This window comes from Malus domestica, chromosome 06 (assembly GCF_042453785.1).
Source record: "Malus domestica chromosome 06, GDT2T_hap1".
Classification (NCBI taxonomy): domain Eukaryota; kingdom Viridiplantae; phylum Streptophyta; class Magnoliopsida; order Rosales; family Rosaceae; genus Malus; species Malus domestica.
Genome location: NC_091666.1, coordinates 31,883,995 through 31,897,135, shown reverse-complemented (window position 1 = coordinate 31,897,135; position 13,141 = coordinate 31,883,995). Strand labels below are relative to the sequence as shown.

The window sequence follows — 13,141 nt, the reverse complement described above, 5'->3', positions numbered from 1 at the left end:
CTCTTTAATTTACCATGTACATCCTTTCAAACCTAACCTTAAGTAAATAAATGTTTATTTGTTAAGATTAGGGAGAGGTCCAAACAAAGTATTTTGTTATATATTTCTTTTCATGTTCTTTTTCCATTCCTTTTTTTTGTTTCTTGGCGGTAAGAGGCTGAACATAATAATATAAGTTAAACTAGAGTAGAAGAGACACATCAATTATAAAGCTGGTGATCAATATTAATACATCATTAATTGGATGATCTTCAATTCTCCAATAAGTACTTATATTACGTCGTAAACCCTAATTAAACCATCGCCAACTTTAGTAGCTAGTTCTACAATTTCTTGCAAGTGGTGCCGTGGAGAATTAGTCATCGGAAATGTCACCTGCTTCTTACATAATTTGTTCCAAACTATTCCAAGCATCCTCGAATTCAGACCCGATATTGTGATGGAGTGCCGCCAATGATTCACTGCATTCATTACCACAGTATTGACCGAAAAGTTCATAAACATCCATCGATCCAGTGGGCACTGATGACATGGGCGTTGCATCATCATATCCCATCAGGCTTGATAATTGTTGGTCAGATGTTGGATCCTCAAAATTAGGACCATAATCTTGGCCGACCATATTAACACCATGATCATGAACATGATGATGATCACCGAATGAAACATTACCCTGGCCGTTTGTATCGTCGATTAGGGCAGCCGATCTTGACGATGACTTTGACATGGATATTAGGCTTTCCCATGCGGATGCTCGTAGAATGTCCAGGCACTGTGGAACTAGTGGTGGAGCAAACTGATGGTGCTCATCGGAAAGCGACGCCGCTGGCGCAGATGCATGCATACGTAGTTTGGATTCTTTGACAAATCTTGCTTCGGCTTGAATCCTGGCACTTTCCCACTGAGCAATGTGGCTGAGATTTGACAAGTTTTTGGGGTCGCCATTTGCAGAGCCAAGAATGGCAGCCTTGGGCTTATGGGTTGCAGGGTCCAACCCTATCTTTGCCAACCTTTTCTTCAGATGTGTGTTCCAGTAATTCTTGATCTCGTTGTCTGTTCTCTTTGGTAAGTGTGTAGCTATGGCCGACCACCTACAGACCATACATGGATATTTATACATCCATCATTAACTATTTCAAGAATGTGTCTGTTTTGTATGTTTTATTGATATCACAAAAGAAAATTGAACAAAAAAAAAACAAAAAAAACAAATTAAGTTCTACGATAATATGCATGCATGCCCTAAATATTTAATATAAAATGGCTCTCTTGAATCAAAGTTATTGTACGTATATAAATGTTTAAGAATAATATTAACGTTAATAATATATTTTACCTGTTGCCAAGAAGTGCATGGAGTTGAATGATGGTTTGGTCTTCGTGCAAACTGAAATTTCCCCTCTTAATATCAGGTCTGAGGTAGTTTCTCCACCTTAGCCTACAGCTCTTCCCGCATCTTTTTAGACCTGTATGGATATAAAAGACCAAGTTAATTAAGGCTAGAATCAGCAAATTAACTACATGCAAGATGAGGAAGATATTTAGGTTCTTTTAAGGAAACAACATTCATTAGATGTTAGATAACGGTACATCAAAAACGTCTACAGGCCGTACAACTCGCAATAACCACAACCCTAAACTCATCCCATAAGTACTTGCCAGCTTTCTGGGACAAGGAACGCCAGCTTCCATGGCCATGTAGTTGAATGTAAGCTAAAAGCTTTCTGTCCTCTTCAGGAGTCCATGCACCTCTCTTTATCCCTGACGCCGCATAGGAACTATACTTTCTCATCTGTCTAGCTTGACGGATGTAGTATATATCTTGGTGGAAATGGTGATGTTAAGATTAGAGAGGTAGCTAGTTAGCCAGCAACTAGGATTTCCTTTTCTGTAACATTGCGTTACTATTGTGTTGGGACCTAGAACGGCAACATTGCGTTACTATTTATATGGGGAACAAATGAGTTTTTATTTTTTTAACACCAATGTGGAATTTATGATCTATTTGTCCTACTACCCTTTCTTTCTGTAAGAATTAATATTTGGATTGCTATATTTACTAGGCCAGGGTTAGAGCCGTTGTAATTTTTTTTTTCAACAAATGATATTATCTACACTGAGAAGAAGAGAAATGAATTTTACCCACAATAGACTAGTAATAATGTAGTTTAAATTTGCTGTTATGAGTATTATATACATGCAGTTCAAAAAGTAAAGATTTGTGTCCCACGTACGTCTAGTTGAAAACATCATATATCAGACAGCAGCTACGCTTAAAGTTTCTTTTCCCATAATTAATTTATGGGTAACTTACACTTTATTATTCTTAAATTCTCACCTTACTATACTTATTGTTTGTTGATTTACATTCATATTTAAAGTACGTGTTTCTTCCAAAATCATATTTCAGTTAGTCTGTCGATTAAGTCATCCATTAAATGATGGTGTGACATGCCTTTTGGACACCAAATCATTTAAAAAAAAAAGAAAAGAAAAAGAAATGATAAATCGAAGAAGTCAACAAATAAACTTAATTAGTTATTTACCAAATAATATTTCGAAAACCTGCAAAATTGGAAAATAAATTAAAAATCTTTGCCTGCACTTTTCGAATACCAGTATAATCTCACCCTCTTCCTTTGTCTCTTATGGGGAGTGGCGAGTGGGGGAGTTTAATCTGGGGCGCAGGCTGTCCACAAGGGCTGAGATTGGACTTTTGAGATAAAGAGCATCGCACATCTGCTTCAAAGTCGATTCTAGACCGGCTACGACAAGTCATTGTAATTCCAATTCTCAAATTCACTGCCAAACCAAATTCTCATTTATAATCAATTCGTACCAAGACTCGGCTACACAATGTTCAAGCCAAACAATGACGTTTTGGACAACGCGACAGAGGCGAACTACACGAACATGTTCGACGCAAAGATAGACACAAGTGGGACGAGTACCCGCCGGGATAAGGAGAAGGGGGTTGCGTTGGTGTAGAATTGGAGTGGGTCGGGTTGGTATGGGGTGGGGGAGAGTCCGGTGGCGGTGGGAATGTTGTGTAGGAGGTTGCACGAGTGAGGATGGGATAATGGGAGTGGCAGGGAAAATATTTTTTATTTTTTGTATTTTAATTTAAAAAAAATTCCAATATTTATGATTCTTTTAAGTAATCAAAAAGGATTTATGAGTTTGGATAATTTTAAACTTTTTGGTGGGTCAAAGACCTGTCACATTATTGTTTAACGAATAACTTAACAAAAAGACTAAGAGAAGTATGATTTTGACAAGAAATTGTAACTTTAAATATAAAAATGAGACGAAAAAAGTAAGTGTAGTAAAAAAATGAATTTTGATAAATTTGAGGATACTAAAGTAAAAATTCCCTTTAATTTATATACTAGCATATGGGCACACACAAAGTGTGAGTCAATTTTTTTTATTTTTGTTTTTGAAGTAGAAGGAGAGAGGAAGAGAGAGATAGAGAATGTGGGAATGTGGAGAGGCTTTATTTTTTATTTATTTTTAGTTTTTAATTAAAGATATGTTATAATTACATGTAGGTGAGTCTTTGAAAAAAAACAGCAAAATTTTGATTGTGTGAAATTACATTTATGCCCATATTTCTTATTCATGTTTAGTTTTAGTTAGAGGGTTAAACTACTAATTTCATAGAATTTTGGTTGACAATGAGTGTTTTATTAATATATAGTTTAGATAATATATAATATATGTATTAATGTTATGATACCATGTTGGTTGGGAAAGGGATCCTCTCCGGATCTCTTCTACCAAATCCACCAAATCATCCAATCTGGACCCTTGAAATTTGATTAAACGGCTAAAGTTATTATAACTTTTAAAGGGACCCTCTGTTTTTAGCTGTTGGATCAAATTTCAACGGCCCGGATTGAGTGATTGGGTGGATTTGGTGGAAGGGATATGGAGAGGATCCCTTTCCTGTTGGTTGATTGTATAAAAAAATTAATTCAATAGTAAATGGATTCATATGCAATTATGCATGCATTTTCTATTTAAGATCGATGGTTTTAGAATATGAATAATTGGTCACTTTCACGTTTAAGTATATGTTTTCAGACACCATTACTATAATTAAGCTAAATTTTTTTGTCCAAGAGCCTTTTGATAATCAAACTAATAACTATTTCAGTTTTGTTTTTAACTTTTTTCTTTAAAAAAATGAAAACTATTCACGCCAAATTTTGAAAACTTATAAAGTAATTTTTAGATTTTTATTTTTTGTTTTCATTTTTTTTCTAACTAAAAGCATTCACTAAACAAAAACTGATAACTAATTAACTTGATGACCACCATGCATGATAGAGCTTTATGTCCCAAAAATGAATTAAAAAGATAGCCAGCGTATTTAAGAAGAGAAGTTTGTCAACATGCATGCATATTGCATTGTGAACTATAACTTCTCTGTATCAAACTTGGCCAAGTTTGCAAGTTTTTCCATGCATCATCTTTACGTACAATACTATTGTTACGACTCAACTCCAAGTCTGATCAAACGTTCCTGCTTTAGTTTACCACAATAATTTCCACTTTGATTTGATGGTTGAGAGACTAGTATAATAGTATAACAGTGGTAAAAGTGCAACCACAATCTGTAACTTTGATGATGAATTCCTGATCCACTTTGTGATAACTCATAGCAAAGAGTTATGGTACTTGTGATTTTTCCCATACTCCAAGTTCTAGCTACCCCATTGTAACCATTATTAGTCACGTACATTATGTAAAGATGTGAAGGTAACAGAGTCTTATATCGGTAAAATGAGAAACTTTGCAAGGGATTATAGGAGGTTGGGTACCCCTATATTGTCAATTGGTTTCATAGAACCTCAACTTTCTTCATGATATCAGAGCATATTGGCTCACGTGTGAAGCCCAACGGCCACACATGCTCCACGTCACCCAATTCGTTTTGTTCATATGTATTTGGCTTGAAAATTTACCACACATGACAAAGCGTGTAAGGATGTGAAGGTAAAAGAATCTCACATCAGTTAAAAGAAAAACTTTTTAAAAGTTTATAAGAGTTTGTGCTACTCTCTATATTTAAACCTCAATTTTCTTCGCACTGGCTAAGCTAGCACACAGACACAGCACCATATATATCATGATTATGAGAGTACTCAAATCTCCAGGTTTTAGTGCCAAAGAAACTCTTCTTAATCAATTTCAGTGCCAAAGAAACTCTTCTTAATCAACACCGAACAGTGGCGGAACCAGAATTCTGAATGAGGAGGGGCCTTTCACAAATATGTATATATATATGAGTGTTTGTAAAAAGTTGAATTCATAACATGTTGACATATGCAATTTGTGTAATCCATTCCTCACAAAACTGAAAAAATTCTCTTAAATTCAATACTAAGAAGAAAAAAAATTAAAAAACCCAGACAACCAAGTAAGAGGTAGGTTGTGGAAGGCTAAAGAAAATACAAAGAAGTAGAAAAAGAAGGAAAAGGGGGAGAGGTCTGCAAATAAAGAAGGTGGGTTGCTTTAGAAAATTATAGAGTATATATTACTATTAGGTGAGAGAATCGAACCAGAAGTGGGGTTGCTTTTTCCATTTAAAATTACACATCTCTTTTAAAACTCCCTGCCAAACTTATCGTTTCATTAGACAGCCGAAAAGATTTAAAATCAAAACAGTTTAACGACGTTGTTTGCTTCATCTTCTTCTATGAGGTTCACACCTCAGATGAAGTCAAGATGGGCTGGGGACTACCCTAGTCCCTTGGTGGCTCCGCCCCTGACACCGAAGTAGGGGGAAGATCAGAGCAGACTATCACAATAGCTGCTGTGGAGTACTTTCAATATTAAGTTTTTAACAGGCCAGAAGCATATTTAAGTACCGGTCCTGAATAATCCTGATGGAGAGACCAGATATCAAATAATATTATAAGTATTGCTGTACTAGGGCATCTTGCATGCATTAGAGTCTCTCGATCTTATGGTAAATGTAATCCTTTTTCATATACTGTAATTCAAAACACCTTTCAATCCGTACCATGAATGCGTATAAGCTTTCCATGTCACCGAGGTAAACACCCATGTTTCTGCATCTCATAATTATATGACTTAATGTGAAGAGAATTACAAAGAGAAGAACTGATTAGCTCCATTGAAAAGAAGTTTTTTCTTCATGAATGCAGTAGCATGGTAACATGTTCTCTAATCCCACAAATTTAGTAGTGTGTGCCCCATATGACAGTATCACTCAAGACTTTCTCCTAAGGATGGCAATTCTAACTGTTAAAATCGATAACCGTGGATAATTACCGTCCAAATGAATTGGATTTGGGTATGAATATTCGGGTATATTTTGGAATTGGGGAAAAATAGTGAATAATATCCGGTTATGATTTTGGATATGGTTTTAGGGGTCCACAATCCATATCCGTCCCTGAATCCGAACCAAAATATATATAATATAATAATATTTATATATAATATAATTGTATTATAATATATATATATATATATATATATTATTCACTGAATCCATTACCTTGAGAATACAAAAGCTGCACTGTGTGAGTTGCATTGTGGGCAAGTTAAAAAGTTTTGATATGAATCAAAATCTGAGAATCTAGACCAATAATACTTATGGGAGATATCAAAGATTAGCCAACATTATCAATGTTTAGCTTTAATTTTTATGCTCCACAAGATCCATTCATTAAATCATTTTATACATCACATATTTAATGACGAAATTATATTTACTACATTATCATGCGTCAATTGAACGAATATATTTTTTGTATTGACGAAGATTGGTATAACCGTTAACCGATGAGGAATCCGTTACCCGGTGGGTATGGTTATGGATAATGCCCCGATGGTTAATTGACGGTTATGAATATGATTAATTTTCGTGGTTATAGGGATGAATATAGCATTTCCGTCCTCAAACCGAACCGAGACCATCCCTACTTTCTCCTAATTGGGTGCACAAACTTGATAAGAATAGGCTGAATAGCTTTGATATTTATATTCATTTTATTGACCTAGTGTTGATTATGAGACTTAAAAAATGATAATACCAATTTCAAATGATTTACATTATTTTCTTACCAAGCATGAAAACATCTTGCAGAAACTCAACTATTGCATTCAATTTTCACAAACATGTTACACGCGTTTTTAATGGTTTTGCAAAATTCTACGAAACTGGTACCAAACCTATTTTCGTTCAATTAAACGACGGGACATCTACATAAAAATAAATTAACTGGAGTGCAGAAAGTAAAGCACATTATTTAGCCAATTCCAACAAAAACTCAACCATAGTTAACCCTAAATATATTCATATTACGATTGTTGCTTGTTGCCTAAACCCTAAATATATATACACAAAACCATGCGTGCATGCATCACATCAAAACGCTTTCAGTTGCTAGTAGCCATCTATACAAGTATACAACAATATATGATCATAGATTTTCTTTACCATACACCATAAATTTCACTGGGCTATCATTCATTTGTTACTGTCATGATGGCCTTTAACTTATTTCGCATCATAATTGGAAATAGTAGGGGACCTTGGCGGTTGGCCAGAATATGAATATATGTCTCTATACATGCTGCTACTATCTCGTACATATTCTTCACGCAATGCTTCATCAATTTCTTAATTAATCTGAACTAATTAGCAACAAGTTAAAGAAGTTGATTTTGTGTCATTATTTCCTTTCTTCAATGCTTTTGTTAGCCTCAGAAACATTGCGGAAGGACTGATTAATTCTGGGGAATCGATCTATATTTAATATATACGAATATAAGGTCGACTGAAAACTATTGGTCATAGTATTAGTACTCTGAATCAGAGGAAGAAAGGGAAAATGCAGCTAGCTACCTACACCTCCATCATCATTTTATGATTTAATATCATAGATACAGTGGTTACGTTCCAGTCAGAAAGTTATAAATGGTAAACCTACCACCAGTGCCCTTACGCTTTTTACATTATACCGAAAAAAATAAGTGTGATACTAATATATTGGATTAATATAAAAATCACTCTTATGGGGCAGAAAATTTGAAAGTGATACCAATATACTCATGAGTGCAATATATTAAATTCATGGGTGTGATACCAATATATTGAGCTCACGCTAGTGTAGCAATAATGTTATAGTTATCAAACTAAGGTTGTCTGTATATATAGGTATCACACTCACTCAAACTATTGTGTGTTAAGGCTAAAAAATTTCACGAATGGCCAAGTGGATTAAAGGCCCATTGCTCTTTACGGTTGTACAGCCTCATGCTAATTTCGGTTATATCATAATTTATCTGAAAATTAGTAGTTAAGCAAAGTTTTACACAAGTTTTAATTAATTATCATGTCACACCAAACAAAGATGTATATCATGCCATGCCGAGCACAATTTGTTTAAACTCGACACCTACCAAGCTCACGTGACCCAAGACATGTGGTTTCAGGGTTTGCTAAAGGGGTTGAGGTGTGGAAGGTTATGGTGGTCCACAAGGCATATAGAAACTCTACGATAATGGAAACTTTAGTCTATTTGGCAGCACCAAAGTCCAAGCCATAATTGGAGTGATCTCACGCCGGGTAAGCAAATGAGATAATTTCTAACACCTTTTTAGGCGTGCGTTGTCCATGACAATAACCTAATTCAGCCTATCCACCCAAGACATAAACCTTCTCCCTTCATGTGCCACGATATATGTTTCCCCTGAGCCTATTCATGTTGCAACTTGTCGCACCCTTTTAACTACATGGCACTAAGAAGATTTCATTCCACCTTTTTAGCCGTTGGACATAAGATATTCCAGGCGCCTTCTATTATTCATAGGACATAAGGCCATCTCCAACCAAAAGCTGGCCAGAGCGCTCGTTTTAGCCCTCTGGCCTTCCAAGAAATTAATATTTTAATGAACAGTGCATGTTCATATTTCTTACCGTCTCCAACCGAGGGCTAAACATATTTATTATTTAAAAACTACAACTTAAATTCAAATCCAACAGCTAAGCGACGTCAACTAGCCGTTGGATTTGAATTTTTTTTGCTATAAATATGGTGGATATTGGGTTATAATTCACACACCTTTGAATTCAATCTATTTCAATTCAATCTCTTTCGATTCAAGTTTGCAATGAATTCCAACTTTGGATCCTCTTCGGAATCCAACTGGGGGTCCTTATCTAATTCCAAATTGGAAGAAAAATGGACGTAGATGAGACGAGAAGATGAGGAATCTGATGAAGAAGATGAAGCATGGCGCAACACACAAAACAAAGCAGCAGCCATGGTGTGTCAGCAAACTCAGGAACAACCTCAATCGGGTGGCTATGTTGCTGGTTGCTCTTACAAACCATGAAACAGAACGATGACGCATGTCACTATGATGAACAACTACTTTAAATCCAACTCGGTGGACACAGAAGAGGATTTTAGACGTTGCTTCCGGATGAGGCGTCATGTCTTCGAGCGTTTACTTCGTGATGTCCAGCATGGTAAATCCATACTTTCGACAGAAGAGGGACAGAGCAGGCTGCCCTGGTTTCTCACCTCATCAGAAGGTTACTGTTGCACTCCGAATGATGGCTTATGGCTCCCCAGTTGATTCGATAGATGAAACCCATTGTATGTATGAGTCTACATGCCTTAATACTCTTGCTGAATTCTGTGACACAATTGTTCAGCTTTATAAAGATGAGTACCTCTGCGAGCCAAATTAAGAAGATCTAGATCGTCTCTTTCGCAAAGTTGAAGACCGTGGGTTTCCGGGCATGATAGGATCATTACACTTGCATGCATTGAGATTGGAAGAATTGTCCCACCATATGACAAGGAGGCTTATGCGGAAGGTCGAGAAAGCCAACTGTTGTGTTAGAGGCGGTTGCCTCGTATGACACATGAATCTGGCATGCTTTCTTTGAAGTCTCTGGATCCCAACATGACATTACAGTTCTTGGTCATTCACCCCTCTTCAATACCCTGACGGAAGGTAAAACACCTTAACTTGACTACTACATCAACGACTGTCAATACAATATGAGGTATTACATGGCAGATGGCATCTACCCAAAGTGGGTGACACTTGTCCAAGCAATTCCAAACCTGCGAATGACTCCTAAAAGTTGTTTACCTTACACCAAGAGGCATACCGGAAAGATGTTGAGAGAGTTTTTGGCATTCTACAAGCATGGTGAAAGATCATCAGCGAACCGGCAAGAGGGTGGAGTTGAGAAAATTTGGACTCCATCATGATGTCTTGCATCATATTACACAATATGATTGTGGAGGATGAGCGAGATGGATATATTGATGGAGAGTCCGATGACGACCAAGATGATCCAAATAGGTCAAGAATGGCTCGTGCAAAAATATATGATGGGCCTAATTTGCCTTTCAATCAAAGAACTAGTAGTATCTCTTTAAATGAGTACATGAGGTGCTATAGAATAATACGTTCCTGTGCGACAAATAAGTACCTACAACATGATCTTGTTGCATATCTTTGGGCCAAAAGAAGCATGGAGTAGGTGTTTAAGTTTTATGTTGTTAAATGTTTTTAAAAATGTTGTTTAAGTTTCATGTTATTAAATGTTTTATTTTTATGTTGTTTAATGTTATTTAATGTTGTTTAATATTGTTTAATGTTGTTTCATGTTGCTTAATGTTATGTAATGTTTAATGGTTTAGGAAGTTATAGGGAAAAAAAAGAATTTTTATAATTTTTAAAACAAATTTTGAAAGAAACAAAAAACTGTAAAAAAGAAAAAGGCTAATTAGGTTCCAATCCATCCATTTACATGCTGGAAACAAGTAGTTTCTGGCACACCCTTTTACCCAGCAGAAATAAGGAAAAGCCTTCACCCTTATTAATGTTCATACTAAACTTGAGTCTAGTCAACATCTAACACTATCTCATTTGATAAACTTGTGGATCTTTGGCTCCACACACTTCAAGCTCTCATGCCAAGCCCTTTTCGACATTAACTCACCACCTCAAAAGTCTTAGGAAGCGTCAACAACAACCAGAAGAACTTCGACAACCGCTGGGAGCATTTTAACATAAGATCGACCCAACACTTTGGAGCTGCTAGAGGAACAACAAAGTATTCCCTAGGATCTACTTCTCCTTCGGGATGCTTTTGTCTAGAGCAAAGCCTTCTGAAATAAAGCCCAACACTGTGTAAGACCTTATTATAGCATGTACATGCATATTTCATGGTCAGTCCTGAGACTTAGTGAGTCGAAACCAGAACATATATATAAAAGGTGAAATAAATTAAAAATGCATGCATGCCTTTGTGGTATAAGGCCATATATAGTTGTTGAGAGTATGAAACTTACATCGGGAAAAGAAGGGAAATTGCATTGCTTATACGTAATTGGGTTACTCCTCGTATTTCCTATTGATTTGATGGTGGAACATCAACTTTCGTTATGGTATTAAAGCAGGTTGTCCACATATTTGGTTTTAAAATTCATCATATGTGAAGAGGCATGTAGTATGAATCTCATAACGAAAAAAAAAAAAAAAAAGACTTATGGTCGGGGGCATCCAGGAGAGGGCAGAAAATTTGATGCTTAATTTGAAAGCTTATTTTTCGTGGATTGCAATAATTGCATTACGTTTGCATGCAAAGGGGAAAACAAATTTAACGATGCTACGTACATTAAAATAACTTTAGGTGCATGAACCATATGGATTACGGACGATTCACTTTATTTTCTGTACACTATGGGTGCGTTTGGTACGTGGGACGGGACGGGATGGAATGGGACGAGGCGTTCCGTCCCACGTTTGGCACATCTAAAATGGGTGGAACAAGTTGTTCCGCGGGACAAATTTTGGGTCATTTTTTGTTCCACCTCCACCCCCTGGAACAAGTTCTTCCACGGATGTGGAACAAATTTTTTTAAACATTTTAAGACAAAATTACCCCTGTCTTTTTCAATATTTACACCATCTATATCCTAAAAACAAACCCTACCTCTCTCAGCCACTGCTCTTTCTTCCCGTAAGACATCCATTCTCTGCCGCTGCTCTCTCTTCCTCCTCATCTTCTTCCGTAGCCGTCGACTGCACCCAGCCAGCATGCAGCAGCTACTGTCTCACTGCAGATCTTCTCCCGTAGCCATCGACTGCCTCATCTTCTCCCGTAGCCATCGACTGCCTCATCTTCTCCCGTAGCCGTCGACTGCACCCAGCCAGCATGCAGCAGCTACTGTCGCACTGCAGATCGACCCAGGTTGCGATTGATAGCTTGTTTAATCTCATTTTTTTACTTTAATTGATGAATCTTTTCTGATTCAATTTTTTTGTGTGGTCGTTTTGTTTCATTCTTTTGCGTTTGGTTTGAAAATTTTCTGGGTTTAATTAATTCGGGTTTGCTTTTTTATCTTTTGTTGCTGATTTGGGTTGTGTTAATTACTGGGTTTTGTTAATTATCAGATTTGTTAGCATTCTAATAGTTCACAATTTACTTAATATACAGAAACAACAGATATTATTACAAATTGTAACAGGGAGTTCAGTGTCTTGACTCTAGTATGTGCTTTATAAAATGTTTAGTTTTTTCATGCAACAATATCGCAAAATCCAGTGCCAAATGAAATTGATAATATAATTAACTTGATGGGAGATAATTCCTCAGGGAAATGAGATAAATCCAAGGTTATCCTTTTGATGACTGGGCAGCGAACTCCATTAATAAAGCAGAAAATAGCAGTAGAATTGCAACAAATCAGTCCATGGGTTAAGACATATCACACACAGATACTATCAAACAATAGACAGAACATGGGTATTTTAGTCATTTTAATCTTTTGGTTTCATTCTGTCCATGTGATACCAAACGTAGAACGGTATAAAAGTCATGTTCCGTCCTGCGCTTACCAAACATAACACAGAACATCCGTTCTGTTCCCCTGTTTCGTTCCGTCCCGTCCCGTCTCGTTCGGTCCCGTCCCGTCTCGTTCCGTCTGCGTACCAAACGGTACCTATATTCACATTCAGTACACACTGCCAGATGATTGTGTAAGTTTTCAAGTCGAAATTGTGAATCCGGATCCTCTTTGTGAGGATTCCAGAGATCTATGAATTATATATGTTCATCGTGCTTCGTGCG

General features: G+C 36.6%; 1 protein-coding gene across 1 annotated transcript; it reads right to left on the bottom strand.

Moving 5' to 3' along the window:
- Positions 1-315: 315 nt before the first annotated feature.
- LOC103438182 (transcription factor MYB16-like) lies at positions 316-1,792 on the bottom strand. The gene is made up of 3 exons (XM_008376716.2): positions 1,660-1,792; positions 1,337-1,466; positions 316-1,091 (listed from the first exon to the last, which is right to left on the bottom strand). The coding sequence occupies exons 1-3, from the start codon at positions 1,790-1,792 to the stop codon at positions 383-385; spliced, it is 972 nt and encodes a 323-aa protein (XP_008374938.1). The 3' UTR covers positions 316-382.
- Between the last annotated feature and the right edge of the window lie 11,349 nt (positions 1,793-13,141).

Coding starts and splice junctions, on each gene's coding strand:
- LOC103438182 (XM_008376716.2), bottom strand. CDS start 1,792: ATGAGAAAGTATAGTTCCTATGCGGCGTCAGGGATAAAGAGAGGTGCA. Junction 1,467..1,659: donor TTCCTTGTCCCAGAAAGCTG/GCAAGTACTTAT, acceptor ATATCCATACAG/GTCTAAAAAGATGCGGGAAG. Junction 1,092..1,336: donor CATGCACTTCTTGGCAACAG/GTAAAATATATT, acceptor TATGGTCTGTAG/GTGGTCGGCCATAGCTACAC.